Genomic DNA, 25,725 nt, shown 5'->3' on the forward strand with positions numbered 1-25,725 from the left:
TGATTCTCAAGAATCAAGTTTGAAATGTTAACAGCACCAGAATGTATTTTACTATCCCTAAAGTTAGCTTAAATTGCTCCAGTTTCTCTGTTTCTGTTTCATTTCTGCTTCCAACTTAGCAACATTTTCATTGAATTGCTTCCTTTTCTTTTTGTCATTCTTTGAAACAGCATTATTCATACCTTAAATTTTGGCTTGCAACTCCTTCTCTTTGTAGTGTCTCCTCATCAGCTACTCCTCTTGATCAACCCCTTCCACTGAGACCCTGTGTACTACTTATGAAGTGATCATCCTGATAAATCTAGTAGTTTTCTGGCACTGTACATAGTTATTACAATATTATTGATATATTCCTGGTGCTGTACTTTACATTCCCTTAACTCAGTAGTTCTCAAACTTTCTAATGTTGTGACCCTTTAATACAGTTCCTCATGTTGTGGTGACCCCCAATCAAATTACAGTTATGAAGTAGCAACAAAAATAATTTTTGATTGGGGTCACCACAACATGAGGAACTGTATTAAAGGGTCACTGCATTAGAAAGGTTGAGAACCACTACTAACTGTTTTTATAACTGGCAATTTGCAGATTTTAATCCCTTCCCATTTTTCATCCATTCCCCCAACCCTCCTCTCATCTGGAAACCTTCAAAATATCTTCTGTATCTATGAATTTGCTTTTGTTTTGTTTATTCATTTATCTTGTTTTAGATTCCACATATAGGTGAAGTCATATAACATTTGTCTTTCTCTGACTCATTTTACTTAGCATAATACCCTCTAGGTCCATCCGTATTGTCAAAATGGCAAGATAACATTCTTTTTGTTATGGCTGAGTCATATTCTGTCTTCTTTATCGATTTGTCTGTCAGTGGGTAACTTAGGTTGCTTCCCTATCTTGGCTGTCTATACTAGGTATAAGAGAAATATGCAAATTGACTGAACCTTCGAGATACCCACCAGCCAATCAGGACTGAATATGCAAACTAACCCAACAAATATGGCTAATTTGCATACACAGGTGCAAGCAGCCAGTTGTGGGACACTTGCAATGATGCAGGTGTTTTGCTCCTCGCCAGCTGCTCTAGGCCTCTGGGCAGTGTGGGGAGGTGGAAAGGCAGCTCTGGGCCAGAGCGAAGGCAGAAAGGCAACTCCGGGCTGGAGCAAAGGTGGAAAGGCAGTTCTGGCTGGAGCAAAGGCAGTGCTGGCAGCCAGTGGAAGGAAGGCCCATTCTTGCAGGAATCTTCATGCATCGGGCCTCTAATAGTAAATAATGCTGCAGTGAACATGAGGATGCAAATGTCTTTTTGAGTTTGTGTTTTGGCTTTCTTAGGATAAATACCCAGAAGTGGAATTGCTGGCTCTTTCTTTGTCTATTGTAATAGCCTTTGTTAAATGTCTGTTTGTTTGATATAAATATTGCTACCCCAACTTATTTGTTTCCATTTGCATGAAATATATTTTTCTGTCTCTTTATTTTCAGTTTTTGTCTGTCTTTTGACCTGAAATGGGACTCCTGTAAACAGTATATGTTTGACTCTTGTATTTTTATCCATTTGGCCACCCTATGGCTATTGATTGGACTATTAGTCCATTAACATTTAAAGTAAATATTGGTATCCCTGGCTAGTGTGGCTCAGATGGTTGGAGGTGTTTCCCATACCAGCGAAAGCTTCCAGCACCCCCTCAAAAGCTTGAGGTTTTCATTCCCAGTCAGGGTATATACCTAGGTTTTGGGTCTGATCTGGGTTGCAGGCATCTTCAAACTATGGCCCTCGGGCCACATGCGGCCCGCAGAGGAGTCTGATCCGGCCCGCCAGGTTTTTTGGGCAGTGAGCGCAGCCGAGGTGTTACAGTAGGAATTAGTAGTTCATATAGTCCGGCCCTCCAGTTCTCTGAGGGACCGTGATCTGGCCCCCACTTTAAAAAGTTTGAGGACCCCTGGTTTAGAGCATGTATGAGAGGCAACCAATCAATGTTTCGCTCTCACATCAGTGTTTCTCTCTCTCTCTCTCTCTCTCTCTCTCTCTCTCTCTCTCTCTCTCTCTCTCTCTCTCTCTCTCTCATCTAACCACTTTCTTCTCTCTAAAAAACTATAAGATAATTAATAGGTATGCAATTATTGCTGTTTTGTTATTCATATTTTTAATCTTATTTTTTTATAAAAACTGATTTGGGTAGTGATGAACCTCTTCAGCTTTTTCTTATCTGGGAAGCTCTTTATTTGTCCTTCTATTCTCTATGATAGCCTTCAATTCTCTATAATAGCCTTACTGAGTAGAGGAATCTTGGTTGCAGGTTCTTCCTTTTCCTCACTGTGAATATTTTATGCTAATCCCTTCTGGCCTTCAAAGTTTTTATTGAGAAATTAGCTGACAATCTATGGGAGCTCCCTTTGTAGGTCACTAAGTGCCTTTTTCTTTCTGCTATCTATCTATCCATCCATCCATCCATCCATCCATCCATCTCTATCTGTCATTTAGTTTTTGTTAAACCTCACCAGAAGATATTTTCCCATTAATTTTAATTAATTAATCAATTATTTTTTGTTGATCCTCACCTGAGGATATTTTCCCATTGAATTTTAGAGTGAGTGGAAGGGATGCGAGAGAAAGGGAGAGAAACATCAATATGAGAGAGTTCTTGGTTGCTTCCTGCATCTGCCGAAACCAGAGCCACATATCTAACCTGCAACTGAGGTATGTGCCCTTGACTAGAATCAAACCACTACCCTTCAGTCTATAGGGCTACACTCTACCTACTAAGCCACGTGTCAAACACAAGGCCCGCGGGCCAAACCCGTTCCGCCAGGCCTTGCAATGTGGCCCGCACCGCGCTGTCATCACTGCACTCCGCTGCGTTTCCATCACAATGACAGTTTATGACTATTCAGTAAACCATTCGGCCCGTGATTTAGGCTGGATTTTAGATTTTGGCCCCTTCTCTGATTGAGTTTTACACCCCTATACTAAGCCAAACTGGCTAGGGTTCTTGATGCTTTTAAAATTTTAACTTCGTCTCTAACCTTTGGCATTTTAATTTTGATGTATATTAGTGTGTCTTTTTGGTTTCATCTTGTTTGGGACTCAACTTCTTGGACTTGTGTGTCTATTTTCTTTTCTAGGTTAGGGAAGTTTTCCATCATTATTTCTTTAAATAGGTTGTCATTTCTTTGCTCTCTCTCCTTCTTCCAGCACCCCCATGATGCGAATGAATGTTGGTAAACTTGAGGTGGTTCCAGAGGTCCCTTAAACCAGGGGTCCTCAAACTTTTTAAAGTGGGGGCCAGATCACGGTCTCTCAGAGAGCTGGAGGGCCGGACTATATGAACTACTAATTCCTACCCACACTGCACATATCTTATTTTGCAAAAAGGTAACAAATACAATATAAATAAAATGAAGAACATTTATAAATAAACAGATCACTTACCAGTATTTCAATGGGAACTGTGGGCCTGCTTTTGGCTAATGAGATGGTCAATGTCCGGTTCCATATTTGTCACTGCTAGTCGTAACAAGTGATGCAAGTGGGCATCAGTTAATCTTGATCTGGTTGGAGATTTCAGATGTTTCATTCTTGAAAAAGTCTGTTCACAGACATAAGTGCTACCAAAGATGGTTACCATTTTGAGTGCATGGTTCCTGATATTTGGATATGTCTCAGAGGGGAGAGATGCATAGAAATTCAGAAGGCTACTTGACTTGAATGCATCTTTCAGAGAGTCACAATTCTGCAGTTCAGCCAGTTCCATTTGGTAAATTGTAAGGACATTTTCAATCTCAACAGAAAATGGGTTACGAAAAAGCTGTATGTCCTGTTCATGGAGATGAAGCTCTTTGAATCTAAATTGAAACTCCTTTTGCAACAATTCCAGTGAATCCACACATGTTTTCTTTGGGAATGCAACCAATGGTTTGTCCGCTGACAGGTTTTGAATTGTTGGGAGATGGCTGAAGTTTTCCTCCTTTACTTGTTTGATGAGAAGGCCTAATTTTACTTCAAATGCTTTCACATGCGATGCCATATCACAGATGAGCTTCCCCTTTCCTTGAAGTTGCAGATTGAAACTGTTGAGTAGCTCTGTTATATCTGTCAGAAAGGCAAAGTGCCATTTCCATTCTGCATCATTGAGCTCTGGTACTTCGTTGTTTTTTGAAAGTAGAAAAGCTGTAATCTGCGGAAGTAAGTCATAGAAACATTTCAAAACTCTCCCTCTACTCAGCCAACGGACTTCTGTGTGGTACAGAACATCCTCATGGGCAACATTTAGCTCAGACAGAAATTCCTGAAATTGTCTGTGGTTTAGTGCATGAACTCTAATGAAATTAACACAAGTTACCACAATTTTCATAACAGAGTCCCACTTCAGTAATTTAAAACACAGCGCTTGTTGGTGGATGAGGCAGTGTATGGCAATTGGATGAGGATGGTTATGTTTGTCCATCTCTTGTTTAATGTGAGCAATTACTCCTCTCTTAGACCCCACCATGCTAGGAGCACCATCAGTTGTCACACTGGCTAGTTTAGCCCAGTCCAGCTCCAAACCATTCACAGTTTGGCAAACCTTTTCATATATATCCACTCCTGTGGTTGCACCTTTGATACTTTGCAGTGCAGCAAGCTCTTCTGTGACTTCAAAATACTCATTTGTCCCACGCATAAAAATGAGAAGTTGGGCAGAATCACGAACATCTTTGCTTTCGTCGAGTGCCAAGGAAAAATAGCAAAGTTTTTTTTGCAGAGTTTTGCAATTGGTGCTGCAAATTGTCTCCCATTTCTTCAATCCTTCGTGTCATTGTAGCTCCTGAAAGACTCACTGTACTAAATAAATCGGCCTTCTCTGGACACATCTCTTTGGCAACAGAAAGAAGGCATTCTTTAACAAATTCTCCCTCCACAAATGGTCTGCCATTGCGCGCTATTAGCTTGGCAACTTGAAAACTTGCCCGCAGTGATGAAATATTTAGCTGCTTCTGCTTCACAAAAGTATTTTGCTGAGTTGTCAGTGTATGTTTCAGTTTTAATATTTTATCTTTTCTCACTTCTCCAACCAAACAATCATATTTATCTTTATGTTGAGTTTGATAGTGGCGTCGCAAATTGTATTCTTTGAACACAGCAACTATATTCTGGCATATCAGACACACAGCTTTTTCTTTGTACTGCGTGAAAAAGTAATCATAAGTCCACTGTTCTTTGAATATCCTACACTCGGAGTCAATTTTTCTTTTTCTTGACATCATTGTTTCCTAGGGATTCCAAATTGCTATTAGTAAAATACTAATATGTGTGTGTGTGTGTGTGTGTGTGTATATATATGTGTATATACATACATACACACACACACACACACACACACACACAGTGTATGAACTCCCATTAGTAGGTCTCTGCCCCCGATGTGGACACTTACCTCTTGCAGGCTTTTCTAAGCAGACCAGCTCAGTCCCTGATGGGGTTCGGTTATATCTCCCTATATAACGGCCAAATTGATATGTTCGGAATCAGCATGTGAACACTGAAAAGGAAATGCAAAATGCATATAAAATTTTTAATGTAAACTCCTTTAAAAGGCTTTAATCGTCTTTTTACACTGGAGTTGACTTTCTGGTTTGGAATGGGCCTGGCTATATTAGTAGGAAGATGCGATCAGGGTTGCCTCATGGAAAAAAAAAGGCTGTTGGCTGGGGCGGCATGCTGTCAGTCTCAATTCTTCCACAAAGAGACTTGGTCCAAGTCCCCCTCCCGCCCCCCCACCTGGCAGAATTTTGATTTCTCATATCAGCACCGAACACCTTCCCCCCAAAACTGGCAGAATTTTCCATATGGGCAATTCAGCACCGACCGAAGCCCTGACCTCCCAACCACCGCCCACCGCCCACCCCCCAACTGGCAGAATTTTGATTTCAGCACCGAACGCTCCCCCCCCCCAAGGGGAATTTTCATATGAGTCACCAACCCCCCACCCCCCAATCGGGCAGAAACCCCCCATCTGGCAAAAATTTCTTTCTATGGCACTTTCGACCGACCTTTGGTGAAGGCAGTGGAGGGAGAGGAGGAGAACCTCACTGACAGGCAGGCACAGCACACAGACACCACGTTGCCTGGGTGTGAAGCGGGAGCCTTTTTACATCATTGCCGCGTAGCACAGCACAGACGTGCCTGTGCTGCGGCACGTCGCACACTCTGAGCCCCAGCAGGCACTGTGCTCTTAAAGCGGCAGAGGGGTCCGAGCGGCCGTGCAGTGACAGTGTATATGCAGGTCCTGGCGGCCGAACTGTAACACCTCAGCTGCGCTCACTGCCCAAAAAACCTGGCGGGCCGGATCAGACTCCTCTGCGGGCCGCATGTGGCCTGTGGGCCGTAGTTTGAAGACCCCTGCCTTAAACTATCCTCACTAAAAAAATTCTTTTTTTCTTTTTGCTGTTTTGATTGGGTGTTTTCTGCTACCCTAGTTTCCAAAAAGCTGATTCTGTCATCTGCTTCATCAAATTTACTGTTGATTTAATCTAATTTATTCTTTATTTTTAGTGATTGTATTCTTCATTTTTAACTGGTTCTTTTTTATGTTTTGTTGCCATTTTTATGTTTCTTATCTCTTTGTTAAAGTTCTCACTGAGTTCATCTCTTCCCCTATTGAACAATCTTATAACCAGTGTTTCAAACTCTGCATCTGGTAGATTATTTGTCTCCATTTAGTTTAGTTTTCTTTAGTTTCCTCCTCTTTTATTAGTGACATGTTTCTTTGTCTCTTCATTTTGTCTGCCTACCTGTGTTTGTTTCTATGTATTAGATAGATCTTTTATGTTTTCAGTCTGGGTAGAGTAGCCCTATGTAGTAGGTATCTTGTGAGGTCCAGTGGCACAGTCTCCCAGGTCACATGAGTTAGGTGCTCCCTTGTGTGGGTTGTGTGTGTCTTACTATTATAGTTGAGTCTTGATTGCTGTTGGCACTTCAGTGGGAGGGATTTACCCTTAGGCCAATTGGCTAGGAGGAATGGTCATGATTATATCAGAGATGCTGTTGTGCAGGGGCTGACCCCGTGGAGCAAGATTTATGTTAATGGGGATCTAGTGCCTGCTGAGTTTGCCCTTAAGTCATTTGTAGAGGAGATTGAGTGTTCCCTTGTGGTCTGAAGTTAGCCACCAGGTATGTAGATTCAGGGGCCTCTTAGGAGGGGCTCTGGTGCAGGCCAAGGTCAGCCACTGCCTGTGCCATTCTGGGGCCACGTGGTATGGTTTACAAAGTGATCTGCAAATGGTAACTACTTGTGTTTGGCTTGGAGGTGCCTGGGAGAATCTAAGCTGACACCTAAGTCTGGCTAGCACTAGTGCTTGGCTTAGGCCCTGCTTAACAAGGAGTATGGGGTGCTCTGAGACCAGCTACTGCTTGTTAGGAGTTTGTGAACCTTTGGGAAATTTTAGGAAAGTCCCCAGCACTAGCTGAGACAGGCTGTTTAAATGGAAAAGTGGCTTGAGTTGGCCCACAAGTTGTATGGGGTGGTGTCCTAGAGATCAACAGGCAGGGTATTAGCCAGGTTGATGAATACTCAAACTTGGCACTGGCCTATACCTGTAGGCTGGGTGGAGAGAGTGATCAATAAAGGAACGGTGGCATTTAGCAGCACTCTGCCTGAGAGAAAGCTGCTCCTCTAGCCCTTGCTTTGAAACCAGACTATTCAGTTCCTTTCTGTATGGCCCTGGCGCTTTTTGAGTTGCTGCCCCAGTACTGCTACTCAAAGCAAGTAAGTCAGTGAGTAAATCTGTGCACAGGCCCTTTAAGAGGAATGCCTGGGACTCCAGCAGCCCTTCCTCTTACTCAGCCACAATCCCCAATTATGGGATATCTCTTCCTGGCATTGGAATCTTAGACTGGGGAGCCTGGTATGGGACTGGAACCCCTCACTCTTCAGGAGGGATCTCCACAGCTGAGTTATTCCTCTGATTTTTAACTGTCATAAGTGGATGTGGGACCAGCCCATTTTGCATCTCTACTCCTCATTCTGGTTTTGATGTGGCTTCTTCTATATATTTTTAGTTATAGAATTTCTGTTCAGCTAGGCGGTTCTCAATGTTGGTCATTCCATAATTTAATTGTAATTTTGATGTGGGTATGGGAGGAGATGAGAGCACTGCATATAGCTACTCTGTTTTACTTGTGAAATTTTCAATTAAAAGGAAAGAATTAAGCATTTGGCTTTCCCAGTTAGAATAACTATCATCAATTGCTTGCATCTGTATATTAGGGTCATTTTTCTTTGTAGGATTATAATAATACAGAAGTGATATAATTATAAAATCACCATATTTACAGAGAAGTATGCAAGTATTTTCAGTGAATACTAAAATCATCATGTGAACATAGTATTTTCTTGGTGCCTAAATATCCCTGTAATATAGAAATGTATCTTCTTAGGTTCTCAGAGGCATCTTTCTGGAAAATAGTCAAAAAGTAAAAGCATCTCACTGATGGGTAAAATAATACCTTTCAGTACAGAGAAATATTAGTAAGGAATGTGGGGATTTTGACAGAGAGAGGGTTTTTAATAGTTGCTCAAGGCCTGAGGTTTGAATTTTTAAGTGTTGGAATGTGAAACTTTGTTATTTTAGAAAATATACTAAGAGTTTTGTTTTGCTAAAGGCAAGTATATTTGAATTCTATATGATTTATATCAGTAACCACTGGAGGTGATGGTTTTCCACTTGGCCCAGACATTGTTTTATTAAATTCATTGTGATGATTTATAGTCACATGGGAGAAATTAGGATTCTATAGTTTATATTTTTCCTTAGAGTAATCATCAGATAGGATGTCTAAAATAAATTTAACCCTAAATTTTGATCTGAATGTATCACAAGTAGGATTTAACAATAACAAAAAAAATTGGTTGCATGTATTTTTTTAAAGGAAATAGACACATACTCTATCAAGATTTTATAAAATTGAAATTATACATTTTGTCTTGTGTCTTTGTGATTTAAAAGAGGAAACTTTAGACTATTCTTTTTTAAGCCCGTTAAAAGTTTTTCAATCCTTATTATCCTATACCTATTATTGTCTGTAAGATAAATAAATTGTTAATTTGTTATTTCCTAGGAGGAATACAGAGCTGAAGGTATCAGCTGGCACAATATAGACTATATAGATAATACCTGTTGCATAAATCTTATTAGTAAGAAACCAACAGGACTTCTCCATCTTTTAGATGAAGAAAGCAAGTGAGTATAATTCTTTTCCATTTTGTCATAGGCCATTTGGACTTTTCATGTCTTAAATCCTAAGCTTTCTTCTTACATTATCAAGTGCATTTTGTGTGTGTGTGTCTAGGAAAATTGGATGGACTTCACTATTATAGAACTCATTTAAATATGTTTTTCCATTTTTCTTCTACAGAGTTACATTGATGTTAAATTTGTTGGCATTAATTTATTTTGTTGTTGAATCAAGTTATATGTGAGATATGTTTGCTAATTTCCTATTTAGTAGAAAATGTATCATGATAGATTAGTGATACTGCCACAACTGGGCAGGTAGTAAGTGGCAATATATGCCAAATATTTAACATCCTTTGCTAATCCTGTTCAATGTACTAAACTTATCTCCATGCTTCAGAAATAAAGCTTCACATGGCATCCTTTAGAGCAGTGTTTTTCAACCTTTTTTGGGCAAAGGCACACTTGTTTCATGAAAAAAATCACGAGGCACACCACCATTAGAAAATGTTAAAAAATTTAACTCTGTGCCTATATTGACTATATTTAAAGTAATTCTCTTGAATAGGAATCAAATAAACACAAAGAAAGTATTTTATAATTACTTTATTATGAAATATTAAGTAAACAAAATAGTGAAAAATTATAAAATTTTTGTCTTGTCTGCACCTACGGCACACCAGGCAACATCTCGCGGCACACTAGTGTGCCGCGGAACAGCGGTTGAAAAACGCTGCGTTAGAGCATTCTCAGTACTCTATAAAGTATTATTTATAGTTAAATTATGCTAAGAGTTGGCAGATTTAGAATTGGAGAAACTGAGGTGATAGAAAATTGTGTAAGTTTTTTATTACTTTTAAGTAAAATATTTGGAAATTAATATTATACCCATTAAACTAGGATGTAAAATATTGGGGATTTATTATTCATACATCATGTTTGTGTGGGAAAATCTAAAGTTTATGACTGTTGTCCAGTTTAGTTATTAAAGGTACCTACTTTTACCCTCAGAAAATCTGGTTTATATAGTAGGTTATATGTCACCTTATTGATAAGCCATAAACACAAAAAATGCCTGTATAGAAATACAGAGTGAATATGGCACAATGAAAAATATATTGGAAAGGAGACTACAGTTACAGCTACTCTCTGTATTACTAGACTATTTACATCAACCTAAAATGAATTAAAATGTAATTATAAAATATTATAATTTCATGGCCACAGTTGTGTAAAAGTTTTTTGTTTTGCCTCATATGCCCTGAAACATATATTATCTAACCTAATAATTCTACATAATAAAAGAGTAATATGTAAATTAACCATCATGCTGCTCAAGCCACGCCCACTAACCAATCAGAGCAAGTATGCAAATTAACCCCAACCAAGATGGCTACAGCCACAGAGAGCAGTTGAGAGACTTGGGTTTCCCTGGCAACGGAAGCCAAGCTTTTGGCCTGCTCTAGCTGGCCTAGGCCTCCACTCAAGGATACAAAGTTTAAATTATAGAAGATAAGTCCAAAGGAAAATGGCAGCAGCCATGGAGCTGGAGAGAGCAGGCTAGGGTTGCCCCCAGCAACTGAGGAAGCAAAGTTTCCACCTGCCCTGGCTGGCCTAGGCCTCCACTCAAGGCCACAAAGTTTCAATTATAGAAAATACATAAAACCAAACAGAAATGGTGGCAGCCGGAGTGAGCAGGGGGGGTGGCTCTGCTCCAGGCTACAAAGTTTCAATTGTAGACAGTAAATAAATTCCAGATACCAGGGCCTCTGCTTGGGTCACCAGGGGGTGTGGCTGGCCTGAAAACCACCACAGGCCCCTCGCCCAGGCCGTCCCACACCCCAAGGGAACCCTCACCCTGATCTGGGACACCCCTCAGGGCAAACCAGCTGGCCCCCATCCATGCACCAGGCCCCTATCTTATCTAATAAAAGAGTACTCTGCAGATTGACCTTCACTCCACCACACAAGATGGCCAGCAGGAAGGGCAGTTGGGAGGCACCAGACCTGCAAGGGAGTGCAGTTGGGGGCGATCAACCCTGTAGGGGAGGGCAGTTAGGGGTGGCCAGGCCGGCAGAGGAGGAAAGTTGGGGGCAAATGGGCTGGCAGGGGAGCAGTTAGACGTCCATCAGGCTGGCATAGGAGTGGTTAGGAGGTGATCAGGCTAGTAGGCAGAAGTGGTTAGGGGAAATCAGGAAGGCAGGCAGGTGAGCAGTTGGGAGCCAGCAGTCCTGAATTGTGATAGGGATGTCCAACTGCTCATTTAACATCCCTCGAAGAGTCCCAGATTGGAGAGGGTGCAGAGTGAGGGACACCCCCCACCCTGTGCACAAATTTTGTGCACCGGGCCTCTGGTAGAGCAATATGTAAATTAACCATCACTTAGTTACACAAGCCATGCCCACCACCCAATCAGGGTGAGTATGCAAATTAACCCAACAAAGATGCCAGTTAATTTGCATATGCGGAAGAGGGAGGGAAAGTGGAAAGCAAGGCTGCTGTGGCTGCTGGAGGGAAAGCACTGGCAGCGCGTGCTGGACAGGGTGGGGCGAGATGTGCAGCGGAGGTGTGCATGGCCATGGCCATGGAGGCGGCAGCAGGGGGTGGCAGTGCAGCGGGTCATGTGGGCGGGGTGGGGCTTGCAGCAGTGGTGCACGAGGCCCCAGCGGTGATGGCAGTGGGTGGGGTGGTGATGGTTACAGCGGCAACAGCGGGCATGGAGAGGCATGCAACAGTGGTGGCAGCGTACACAGTTTCAGAGACAGTGGCAGTGGTGGCCGCAGGTGTGGTGGGGTGCCCATCCCGCCTGTCCCATCCGCCCCACCCCACCCCACCATGCCCATATGCAGCGAGAGAGGTGGTGGTGGCGGGAGGGAAGCCCACCGGAAGTCTTGCAGGAATATTTCTGTAACAGGAGCCTAGTCTCTTATAAAATTGTAAGGTATTGGTTCTTAACTCTGCTGTGTACCTTTACCGCTGGTATATTTTCTTTGGAAAGGTTCATAGGTGGTTTTTTAATTTCTATTCGAGGATACGTTTTTATTGGCGGGGGGGGAGAAAGGGAGGGAGAGAGAGAGAGAGACAGAGAGAGAGAGAGAGAGAAAAAGAGAGAGAGAGAGGAGAGACTGAACCCAGAGAGAAACAGAAACATCAATTGGTTGCCTCCCATGTGCCCCCTTCTTTTCCTTCCCTTCCCCTGTATGTGCCTTGACTGGGAAACATTATGCTCCAGCCAACTCAGCCACACTAGCCACAGCCATAAGTAGTTTTTTTTTTTCTTTGTTTTTCATCTTTATTTTATTTTATTTTTTAAATTAAATTCTTTATTGTTTAATGTACTGCATAAGTCTCCTTTCCCCCCACCTCATTTGACCTCTACCCTACTGCTCCCCACCCCTAGAAAATGCCCTCAACCCCCCCTCCCATATCTATGTTCATTGGATATGCTCATATACATTCATATAAATCCTTTGGCTGATCTCTTACCCCCTGCATTCCATCATAGGTAGGACAGTCTGTTCAATGCATCTGTGACTCCAGTTCTATTTTTGTTAATCAGTTTATGTAGTTCATTATATTCCACAAATGAGTGAGATCATGGGATACTTATCTTTCTCTGACTGGCTTATTTTGCGTAGCATAAAGTTCTCCAGTTCCATCTATGTTGTTACAAATGTTAAGAATTCCTTCTTTTTGACAGCAGTGTAGTATTCCATTGTGTAGATGGAAAACAGTTTTCTAATCCACTCATCTGCTAATGGGCATTTAGGTTTTTTCTAAATCTTTGTAAATTTTGCTGCTATGAACATAGGGGTGCACATATCCTTTTGATTGGTGTTTCTGTTTTCTTGGGATATATTTCTAGAAGTGGGATTACTGGGTTAAATGGAAGTTCCATTTTCAAATTTTTTTTTTTTACTTTAAAATTTTTTTTTTAATTTTAAATAAATCTTTATTGTTCATATTATTACAAATGTTCCTCACTTTTTTTCCCTCCATTGCTTCCCTCCACCAGGTTCCCACTATCTTCAACTTTCTGGATTCTCTTCTCTTCTTGCTTCTGTGGGGGAGTGTCCTCTGGCTCTTTGTGTTCCAAATCTTTGACTTGATTCTTGCGATCTTCCAGTCTGTTTTTAGGACTCTGTATAATATTTTTTATTTCAGACAATGTATTCTTTATTTCTAGTTGATCCCTTTTCATATCCTCATAGGTCTCATTTATTTTATCGGCCTTTTCTAGAAAATTCTTGAAAAACCTTATAAGCGTGGTTTTGAACTCTATATCTAGTCGCTTCTTGTCCTCCATTTCTTTTGTTTGTGATCTGTTTCCTTGTCTCAGCATTTTTGCTGCTTCCCTGAGTTGGTAGAATGGCTGTTTGTTAAGGTGTCCTATTTGGTTCAGTGGGTCAGCCTCCCAGTTACCTGAGGTGGACAGTCTTGGTGTAGCCCTTTGTGGGCTGTGTGTGCAGTCTTGTTGTTAACCCTTGCTTGTTGTTGGTATCACTGGGAAGCGTTGATCTCCAAGCCAATTGGCTATGAGGATCAGAAGTGTCTCAGCTAGGAGGGTTCCTGTATTCCTCTTGGATGGGGCGCAGTCTTGGGGTGGCACATCCAAGCTTTGGTGAATCCCGCAAGATTGGTTGCAGGCTTGCGCACCTCTTTTGTATAGGCGCAGACCAGCTTTGGATTCCTATCTGTCCCTCCCTAGGAGAGTCCTATTCGTGGCGAACAAGAAAGCTAGCCTCTGGAAGGGCTTCTATGCTCTGCTTGGATGGGGCAGAGTCTTGGGTGGTGCAGACAAGCTTTATTCAGCCCCTCCCTACAAGGGTCTGGTTTCTGAGTCCCTCAGTAATGGCCACTGGCTTCACACACCTCTGAGAGATCTCTGCCCACTGCCTGACAGTTTGGCCTCTTTCTGCCTGGGACCGTCTATCAGAGCAATAGGGGGATTCTGTTTTCCTCCTGAACAAGAAAGCCAGCCGCACGTTAGTTGTCTGCCCTCTCCTCGCGCAGGGAGTAAGCCAGCAGTGAACTCGGCCCCCTCTTCTCCCCACTCTGCAAGCAAGACAGCAGCCAAGTAGGGCAGCTGCCTTTTCGAGCACACAGTTCTCCACCCCTTCACAGTTTCTGAGGTTCAGCGTGCCTTCTCTCTCCTTCCCAGATGGTAGAGCCTCCTCTCAGCCAGCTGTCCGGCGCGTCAGGGAGATGTTTCCCCTGTTTTCCAGTTGTAAATTCAAATTTGTAGTGGTAGGCTGCATTCAGGTGTCTGCCCTATGCCACCATCTTGGTTTCTCCTTTTCCGCATCCTTGCCAGCACTTTTTGTTTGTTGATTTGTTGATAATAGCCATTCTGACATGTGTGAGATGGTACCTCGTTCTTTTGATTTGCATCTCTTGGATGATTAGTTACTTTCATCATGTTTTCATATGTCTCTTGGCCTTCTGTATATCCTCTTTCGAAAGGTGTCTATTTAGGTACTTGGCCCATTTTTTGATTGGATTGTTTATCTTCCATTTGTAAATTTGTATGAGTTCCCTATAAATTTTGGAGATTAAAACCTTATCGGTGACAACATTGGAAAATATATTCTCCCATGTAGTGGGCTCTCTTGTTGCTTTGTTGATGGTTTATTTTTTTTGCTGTGCAGAAGCTTTTTTTTTTTCCCCCTTTATTATTATATTTTATTAAATTATTATCTGTGTACATATTTTAACATTGCCCCCCATCCCATACATATCCTCCCTCCCCAGAGTTTTGCGTCCATTTGGTTGTACTTATATGCATGTATACAAGTCCTTCGGTTGATCTCTTATCTACCCCAGTTCTCCCTACCCTCCCCGCTGTAATTTGACAGTCTGCTTGTTGCTTTACTGTTTCTGTAGCTATCATTTTGTTCATCAGTTTATAATGTTCTTTATTATCCATAAATGAGTGAGGTCGTATGGCAGGGGTCCTCAAACTTTTTAAAGTGGGGGCCAGATCACGGTCCCTCAGAGAGCTGGAGGGCCGGACTATATGAAATACTAATTCCTACTGTAACACCTTGGCTGCGCTCACTGCCCAAAAAACCTGGCGGGCCGGATCAGACTCCTCTGCAGGCCGCATGTGGCCCGCGGGCCGTAGTTTGAAGACGCCTGTATGGTATTTCTCTTTCATTGACTGGCTTATTTCACTCAGCATGATGTTCTCCAATTCCATCCAGGTTGCTGCAAATGATGAGAATTCTTTCTTTTTTACGGCAGCATAGTATTCCATTGTGTAGATGTACCATAGTTTTTGGATCCAATCATCTGCTGACGGGCACCTACGCTGTTTTCCAATTTCTAGCTATTGTAGATTGTGCTGCTATGAACATAGGTGTGCATATATCCTTTCTGATTGGTGTTTCCAGTTTCTTGGGATATATTCCTAGGAGTGGGATTACTAGGTCAAATGGGAGTTCCATTTTCAGTTTTTTGAGGAAACTCCACACTGTTCTCCACAGTGGTTGCACCAGTCTACATTGCCACCAGCAGTGCATGAGGGTTCCTTTTTCTCCACAACCTCGCCAACACTTGTCGTTTGTTGATTTGTTAATGTTGGCCATTCTGACAGGTGTGAGATTGTTGTTTTGATTTGTATCTCTCGGATAATTAGTGTCTTTGAGCATGTTTTCATTTGCCTCTTGGCCTTCCTTCTGTCTTCTTTTGAAAATATTCCATTTAGGTCCATTGCCCATTTTTTAATTGGATCATTCATTTTCCTTTTATTTAGTTATATAAGCTGTCTATTGATGTTGGAGATTAAATCTTTATCAGTGATAACATTTGCCTCTAGTATTTTTATGGTTTCTCGTCTTATGTTTAAGTATGTATCCATTTTGAGTTTATTTTTGTGTTTGGTGTAAGTTGGTGATCTAGTTTCATTCTTTTTCAAGTATCTGTCCAATTTTCCCAACACCATTGATTGAAGAAAATGTCTTGACTTCATTGTATGTTCGTGCCTCCTTTGACAACTATTAATTGAGCATAGTGATTTGGGTTGATATCTGGGTTCTCCATTCTATTCCATTGATCTATATGTCTGTTCTTGTGCCAGTACCAGACTGTTCTGAGAACAGTGGCTTTGTAATATAGTTTGAAGTCTGGTATTGAGATCCCTCCTACTTTACTCTTCTTTCTCAGGATTGCTGTGGCTATTCGGGGTCTTTTGTTGTTCCAGATGAATTTTTGGAGAGTTCTTTCTAGGGCAGTGAAATATGCCATTGGTATTTTAATGGGGAGTGCATTGAACCTATAGATTGCTTAAGGAATTATGGACATTTTGATGGTGTTGATACTACTAATCCATGAACATGGTATGTTCTTCCATCTGTTTACATCTTCCTCTATCTCTTTTTTCAGTGTCCTGTAGTTTTTTGCATATAGATCCTTTACTTCCTTAGATAAATTTATTCCTAGGTATTTTAATTTTTTTGGTGTTATGGTAAATGGAATTGTTTTTTAGTCTCTGTTTCTGTAAGTTCATTGTTGGTGTATAGAAATGCCATAGATTTCTTGGCGTTAATTTTTTATCCTGCTACATTGCCAAATTCATTTATTAAGTCAATTAGTTTTTTAATGGAGTCGTTTGGGTTTTTTTATGTACAATATCATATCATCTGCAAATAAGGATAATTTTACTTGTTCTTTTCCAATTTGGATGCCTTTTACTTCTGCTTCTTGACTAATTGCAATGGCTAATACTTCCAGTACTGTGTTAAACAGGAGTGGTGATAGTGGGCATCCTTGTCTTGTTCCTGTTCTTAGAGGGAATGGTTTTAGTTTTTGCCCATTGAGTATGATATTGGCTATGGGTTTATCATATATAGCTTTTATTATGTTGAGGTATGATCCTTGTACTCTCACCTTGTTGAGAGTTTTTTTCAGGAAAGGGTGTTGGATTTTATCAAAAGCTTTTTCTGCATCAATTGATATGACTTTATGATTTTTATCTCTCAATTCGTTTATGTGATGTATCACGTTTATTGATTTACGGATATTGTACCATCCTTGCATTCCTGGGATAAATCCTACTTGGTCATGGTGTATGATCTCTGTGATGTTCTGCTGGGGCCGATTTGCTAGAAATTTGTTGAGGATTTTGGCATCTAAGTTCCTGAGGGATATTGGCCTGTAATTCTCTTTCATTTAGTTGTCTTTATCTGGTTTTGGTATTAGGGTGATGCTGGCTTCATAGAAGGAGTTTGGAAGTGTTCCTTCCTCTTAAATTTTTTGGAATAGTCTGAGGAGGATAGGTTTTAGTTCTTCCTTGAATGTTTGGTAAAACTCTCCTGTGAAGCCATCTGACCCCGGGCTTTTGTTTGGTGGAAACTTTTTGATGACTATTTCAATTTCTTTCCAAGTCACTGGTCCATTGAGATTTTTAGATTCTTCCTGCTTGAGTTTTGGAAGTTTGTATTTTTCTAGGATTATGTCCATTTCCTCCAGGTTGTTCAGTTTGTTGGAATGGAATTGTTCATAGTATTTTGTAACAATCCTTTGTATTTCAGCGGGGTCTGTTGTTATTTCACCTCTTTCATTTCTGATTTTGTTTATTTGAGTCCTCTTTGTTTTTTGGTTAGCCTGGCTAGAGGTTTATCTGTCTTGTTTATCCTTTCAAAGAACTAGCTCTTGGTTTTGTTGATCTTATGTATTGTTTCTTTGGTCTCTATGTTCTTTGGTCTCTCTGATATTTGTTATTTCCTTCCTTCTGCTTACACTGGGCTTTTCTTGTTGCTCTTTTTGTAACTCTTTGAGTTGTAGAGCTAGATAATTTGTTACCATTTTATCTTGTTTTTTTGCAATAGGCTTGTAGAGCTATGAACTTCCTTCTCAAAACTGCTTTTGCTGTGTCCCATAGATTTTGGATTGTTGTGTTTTCATTGTCATTTGTTTATACAGGAGCACCCAAATTCATAAAAAACAAAAAACTGCTGGAGGACATTAAGGGAGAGATTAATAGCAATACAATCATAGTAGGAGATTTTAATACCCCACTGTCATCCTTCGACAAATCATCTAAATAAAAAATCAGCAAAGAATCATCAATCCTAAATGACTCACAAGATCAGATGGAATTTATTGACTTCTTCAGAACATTCCACCCCAAAGCCACAGAATATACATTCTTCTCAAGTCCACATGGGGCATTCTCAAAGATAGACCATATTTTGGGACATAGGCAAAGTTTCTTCAAATTTAAGAGGATAGAAATCATATCAAGCATCTTCTCAGATCATAGTGGTATTACTGGCAATTAACTACAATAAAAATAATCCAAAGAAATCAAACACATGGAGACCAAACAGCATGCTATTAAACAAGGAGTGGGTTACCAGAGAAATGCAGAAGTTTTTATTTTTATGTAGTTCCATTTGTTTATTTTCTCCTCAGTTTCCATTGCTCTGGGAGCTCTGTTGGTAAAGATATTGCTACGACATATGTCTGCCAATTTGGTGCCGATGGCTTTTTCTAAGACTGTGGTCGGTAAACTGGTACTCTCCAGCCACATGTGGCTCTTTGGCCCTTTGAGTGTTGCTCTTCCACAAATAGACTTGCCTGGGCAAGTCTATTTCGAAGAAGTGTCATTAGAAGAAGTTTAAGTTTAAAAAACTTAGCTCTCAAAAGAAATTTTAATCATTGTACTATTGATATTTGGCTCTTTTGACTAATGAGTTTGCTAACCAGTAATCTTAGATTTTTATGGTTTCCTGCCTTATGATTAAGTCCTTTATCCATTTTGAGTTTGTTTTTGTGAATGGTGTACATTGGTGGTCTAGTTTTATTTTTTTCATGTATCTGTCAATTTTCTTAAAACCATTTATTGAAGAGACTGTCTTGACTCCACTGTGTGCTCTTGCCTCCTTTGTCAAATAATAATTGAGCATTATGGTTTGGGTCAATTTCTTGGGTCTGTGTTCTGATCCGTTGGTCTATATATCTGTTCTTGTGCCAGAGTCAGGCAGTTTTGAGAACAATGCCTTTGTAATATAGCTTGAGGGCTGGCTTTAGCTCAGCCATTCCTTCAAGTGTAATATAGCTTGATATCTATCTGGTATGGTGTTCCCTCCAAGATTGCTGCAACTATTTGGGGTCTTTTTTATTCCAGATGAATTTTTGGAGAGATTATTCTAGATATTTGAAGTATGCCATTGGTATTTTAATGGGGATTGCATTGAATCTATAGATTGCTTTGGGTAGTATGGATATTTTAATGATGTTGATTCTAACAATCTAGGAACACGGTATATTCTTCCACTTGTTTATATCTTACTGTTTCATTTTTCAGTGTCCTGTAATTTTCTAAGTATAGGTCCTTTACCTTCTTGGTTAAATTTATTCCTAGGTACCTTAATTTTTGTGTTGCAATTGTAAATGGGATTTTTATTTATTTATTTATTTTAGTTTAGTTTCTCTTTCTTTTTGTTCATTATGTGTATAAAAAGGCCACAGTTTTCTGAGTGTTAATTTTGTATCTTGCTACATTGCCAAATTCATTTATTAAGTCTATTAGTTTTTTGAAGGAGTCTTTGGGGTTTTCTTTGTTCAATATCATGTCACCTGCAAATAAGGACAGTTCTACTTATTTTCCAATTTGGATGCCTTTTATTTCTTCTTCTTGTCTTATCACTATGGCTAGCACTTCCAGTACTATGTCAAACAGGAGTGGTGACAGTGGGCATCCCTGTCTTGTTCCTGTTCTTAGGGGAAATGGTTTTAGTTTTTGCCCATTGAGTATGATGTTGGCTGTGGGTTTATCCTAAATGGCTTTTATGATGTTGAGGTATGATCCTTCTATTCCCACCTTGTTGAGATTTTTTTTATCACGGATTGTTGGATTTTGTCAAATGCCTTTTCTGCATCAATTGATATGACTATGTGATTTTTATCTCTTTTTATGATTTTTATCTACATTTATTGATTTGCAGATATTGTACCATCCTCGCATTCCTGGGATAAATCCTACTTGGTCATGGTGTATGATCTTTCTGATGTACTGTACTGCTGGTGCCAATTTGCTAGGATTTTGTTGAGGATTTTGGCATCTAAGTTCATGAGGGATATTGACTTGTAATTCTCTTTCATTGTGTTGTCTTTATCTAGTTTTGGTATTAGGGTTATGTGAGCTTTATAGAAGAAGCTTTGAAGTGTTCCTTCCTCTTGAATTTTTTGGAATAGTGTGAGGAGAATAGGTTTTAGTTCTTCCTTGAATGATTGGTAAAACTACTCTGTGAAGCTATCTGGCCCCTATCTTTTGTTTGCTGGAAGCTTTTTGATGACTGCTTCAATTTCTTCCATAGTTATTGGCGTATTGAGCTGTTTAGATTCTTCCTGATAGAGTTTAGGAAGGTTATATTTTTCTAGAAATATGTCCATTTTCTCCAGGTTGTCCTGTTGGAATAGAGTTATATATATATATATATATATATATATATATATATATATATATATATATATATATAATACACACACACACACACATATATATATATTATATATACATATATATTATATATGTACACACATATATATTATATATATATGTATATATATATTTTTTTTAACAATCCTTTGTATTTTGGTGGGGTCTGTTGTTATTTTATCGCTTTCATTTCTCATTTTGTTTATTTGGGTCCTCTCTCTTTGCTTCTTGATGAGCCTGGCTAGAGGTTCATCAATCTTGTTTATCCTTTCAAAGAACCAGCTTTTGTTTCATTGATCCTATTTATTTATTTATTTATTTAGTATTGTCATAAATATAAATATTGCCCAATGAGGAGGCTTCCACCTCTTCGCTGTTGCCCAAAAGCTTGTGAGGTTAAGCCATGACCAGAAATTACAGGGAGACAGATTTTGACTCAATATTTTGAAGAAATTTTTATTTGTTTTTTAAAAATATATTTTATTGATTTTGTACAGAGAGGAAGGGAGAGAGATAGAGAGTTAGAAACATCAGTGAGAGAGAGTCATCGATCAGCTGCCTCCTGCACACCCCCTACTGGGCATTTGCCCGCAACCAAGGTGCATGCCCTTGACCATAATTGAACCCGGGACCTTTCAGTCCCCAAGCCGACGCTCTAACCATTGAGCCAAACCGGTTTTGGCAATATTTTGAAGAAATTTTTAATTATTTAGGCTTATTAGCAGTTGCTTCATAAAGTAATAAAATTACCCATTTTAGCCATCTGTAAGGTTTTGTAGGTAGGCGATACTGAATAACCTCTTGATAGTTGTCCCTTCAAGTATGTTTCTGTATTCAGTCCACCATAAAATTTTTAACAAACCTCAGTTTATGTTGTTGTTATTGTCTTTGTCTCTATGCTTTAATATCTCAGAAGTTGCAAAGGCATGAAATATTTTTCTCTGCCATGTATCTTTAAGGAGTGGTTGAAAATAAGTTAGTCACATGTAGGAGGAACCATTTTGGAAATCATTTAGACTAAGTATTTTTCCTCTAAAAATACCTTGTTATATAGTGAATATATAACATGAAATATATCTTTAGCAGTGTTCCTTCTTCATTCAATGTATTTGTAGTGCTTTAGGCGCCTGACTTTTGAAGTCAGAAGTCTTGTTTAATTTTTCTCACTGATTAATGGCTATTTGACATTGGGCATGTTTTTTAAAACTAGATTATAAAAGATTCATGCAGGGTGTAATTTAGAGAGGAGGAATATTGTAAACAAAGTTAGGGAGGAATAGGATGCTGGGAGTGTTACCATTCTTTCCTATAGTACTGAAAGTGTGATCTGCTAACAGCATTGGCAGCATGTTGAAGCTTATTAAAAATTCAAAATTTCAGACTTTCACCCTAGACTTCTTGAATCAGAATTAATAATTTAACAAACTGAAGGTAAGATCAGAGCATTCATTTAGGACAGCCTGTTGTCAGTCTTGCCTGCTCATAAGAGCACTTGTAAAAAAAATATTAATGTGGCATCACCTAGCTTTAATTCTGTAGAACCACATCAGATGGGTTCCAGGCATTTTTTTTTCCCTTCTTTTTTTTTTTGAGAGTTTCAGAAGTACTCCCCATGTGCATAGAAACTTTGAAGCTGTCCTTGCAGATGGCCTTTGTGGGAACACTAGATGAAAAGCTTTAGAATGAATAGTAATGTCTGATGTTTTTCTGTTCCAAGCTCTTTTGCTTGATAAGGTAGTATGTATCTACAAATGTTTGTTGAATGTGGGATATGTGGAGAGCTTTCCTTTCCATCTTTACTTGTTTGAAACAAAAACTATTCTCATGTCTGTCCTCCTTTGAATATTCTTTCCTTCCATTTAAAAGTAGGAGAAAAAGAAATCACAAGTTGGTCTAGGCTTAGGAGCTTGGATTCCATGTATGTGCCTGGTGATCCATACATTTTTGTGAGTAGGGAGGCACATGATTAAAGCACTATTATAGGAAAACTTATTTCTTGTAGAATCACTGGAACTATTATTGAGGCTGTTTAAAATTGTAAGATTATAATCCATTCTAGAATGGCTTTAGAGTTCTGAAATGGAAAGGAAGAGCTAGCCTACAGATGTTTTAAAGAAGTGATAGTATTTGAATGTGAAAGCAGACCTAGGTGACTAGAAAAATGACAATGTTGGCAACATAAAGTAGATAACTTTTATATCATTTCTATAGGATGCCAGCAAGTGTTAGATGTTTTTACTCAGGTTTTTAAAATCCTACTTGTATTGTGATACCTCATTGTACTAATTTTATGGTTAGAAAACCAATTCTTAAAAAAGGTTATCTATATAACTTGCCCAAGTTCACAAACAACTGGTAACCTATACTATGACTATGACTGACACCAAAGGCCATTTTCCTTTCTGATTCCAATACATAGTACATCTTTAATCATTTTTGTTGTAATTTTGGAATTGTTTGTACATGTTAGATTTTATACTGAGCATCTTTACAACCTCATGTCACATTTCTTATTATCTCAGCTATTAAATGAAACTATCAATATTTTCTGAAGGATACTTGCTCTCTCCTTTCTCTATCAGTGATATGTCCTGTGTTCAACTCCTACTTCATACTTGTCTTCTATACCCATATGAACCTTTTCATTACTTCCAGTGACTAGTGATTTTTTTCTCTTCTGAACTTTTATATTCCTATATTTGCCATTATGTAATTAGTTTGTAATAAATATTATTTGAATTATTCCTGGATATGAAATGCTCATCAGTGAGTACAATACCATTGATATATTTGAAATAATAGATATAAAAATATGTATTAACTAGTACGGGTAAGAAAATTACTGCTTAATTTATATATGAAGAAATAAAACAAAAATTACAGTGGATTTAAAAAACCTATCCAAATTTAGTTGGTCCGAAGGTTGTGGGTTATTGTTAAGCTGATTAAAAAACCTATCCAAATTGAGACATCATTTTCTATTTGGAAGTTCTTGGCACTAAACAACATATGATTTAGTTTTTATTATTCTACTAGAGACCTGATGCCTAAATTGGTGTAAGAGTAGACCTTGGCAGCTGTTGGGGCTGCCCCAATTCCTACCTCATAGCCATGGAGGCTGCAGCCCCAGCCTAGTCTGGAAGGACTTCTGGTCTAATTAGCATATTATGCTTGTATTATTATAGACTAAAGGCCCGATGCACGAAATTTGTGCATGAAATTTGAGGGATGTCCCTCTTATAGTGCTAGAGCCCTGTGAGTGATTGATTTCCCCAAAGAGGTAGGCCCTGCCCACTCATCCTGGGCTCCTGGATGGATTGCCCCAAAGAGACCGGAACTAGGGTCCCACCTCTGTAGTGCTGGGAGCCTTAGGACCTGTCTCCTCTGCACAAAACGTCAGGAATGCCAGGACCCACCTCTATGGTGTGCGAGGTGGCAGCGACTCTTTGCCAAGACCCATCTCTTCTGTGCAAGGTAGAGGGGACTCTCTGTGGTGACCTGCCTCCTCCATGTGAAGCGGCAGGGGCTCTCCTCTGGGACCTACCTCCTCTGTGCGAGGTGGCACAGACACCATGACCCACCTCCTCCGCTTGAGGCGGTGGGGACTCTGCTGGGACCTGCCTCTGCAGGAGGCAGTAGAGACGATGTGACTGGCTTCCTCCTTGCCACATGGAGCCGAGGGACCCCCAGGCCTCACTGCGCGGAGTGGCTGCTGGGCTCCACCTCTGCTGTGCGCACAACCATCTTGTGATGGCATGAGAACATCATGGCAAAAGGGCGTGTTGAACACCTAGGCTATTATTATTATAGATAGGTTTTATAGTATGTAGTATAGCACAATGCAACATAAGCTAAATGCTTAAAAACCTGAGTTTATTTCTCAGTTCCACTTCTTTCAAATTGAGTTTGGGCAAATCACAACTTTTGATCCCTCATTTATAAAATAGGAATACTTTTCTTGTTACACTTTTTAGCTTGTTATGAAAATCAGATTAGAAAATACCAGTAAAAACTCTTTGTAATTTGCTAAATGTGTTTGATGGCAATGTAATTATAATTTGTTTTATTTTTTTAAAAAGATTGTATTCACTGCAACATCTTTCTTTTGTTTTTAATTCAGCTTTCCACAGGCTACAAATCAAACATTGCTAGCTAAATTTAAGCATCAACATGAAGAGAATTCTTACATTGAATTTCCAGCTGTGATGGAGCCTGCTTTCACCATAAAGCATTATGCCGGGAAAGTAAAATATGGGATAAAGGTCAGTAAATTTGAAATTGCATATGCCTTTAGTGTAGAGATGTAATCTTAACTCTATCCCACACTACTCCCTTTGTAGGTGTGGAGGCTTTTCATCAGTACAATTAGAGACATTATAAGGATTATTATAAGGATACTGCTAAAATTCAGACTCCATCTTGTAATATATTATTGTCTTAGGTGATGTTTCTGTTGATATTTTCTACATATAAACCTGATGTTAGTCCATCTAATAGCCTTTTTAGATCGGATAGAATAGATAGCATCAGTATGTCTTAAAAGCACTGGTTGATCTGTATAGTTTGTTGAATTATTCTCTTCTCTATATCCATGAGGCCTGATTGAAGCTTCATGTCTCTATGCAACATTAGGTATTTGTGAGTGTGTACTACTAATGAATTTATTAAAACTCTTTAACTCCTATGGAAGGAAATATTCATAATTTTGTTCAGTTCTTCTTTGTAATTAATGAGCTATTATCTTTCAATCATTTGATGTTTGATCCTGCCATTTAAGACAATTTCCCAGGCAAGACAGTGATGCTATGGAGACTAGTGGAGCAATATATTTTCTCTTGCATCTTGAGATAAGAGTCAGAATTAAGATCACTTATTCAGGAAGTGTTTATTAAACACACAGCATGTCAGACCCTTGGTATTTGGAATGATCCAGTGATAAAGTAAAATAGATAAATATATTCCTGGCTCTCTGAATATAAACATACATACACACACACACACACGTATGTGTATTTGTATATAATAGAGATAAATGGAACTATGTGCTCCATTAATGAATGGGTTCTATA

At 39.5% G+C, this 25,725-nt stretch overlaps 1 protein-coding gene across 14 annotated transcripts in view; it reads left to right on the forward strand.

Annotated features, from left to right (window-relative positions):
• Positions 1 to 25,725, forward strand: part of MYO9A (myosin IXA) — a 384,919-nt gene that overhangs the window by 166,888 nt on the left and 192,306 nt on the right. For all 14 annotated transcript variants that reach the window (XM_045587331.1, XM_045587314.1, XM_045587304.1 and 11 more), the window contains 2 exons: positions 9,098 to 9,219; positions 24,777 to 24,918. In XM_045587331.1, coding sequence (XP_045443287.1) covers positions 9,098 to 9,219; positions 24,777 to 24,918 — 264 coding nt within the window. The remainder of the gene's footprint in view (positions 1 to 9,097; positions 9,220 to 24,776; positions 24,919 to 25,725) is intronic.

This window comes from Pipistrellus kuhlii, unplaced genomic scaffold (genome assembly GCF_014108245.1).
Source record: "Pipistrellus kuhlii isolate mPipKuh1 unplaced genomic scaffold, mPipKuh1.p scaffold_m20_p_1, whole genome shotgun sequence".
Classification (NCBI taxonomy): Eukaryota; Metazoa; Chordata; class Mammalia; order Chiroptera; family Vespertilionidae; genus Pipistrellus; species Pipistrellus kuhlii.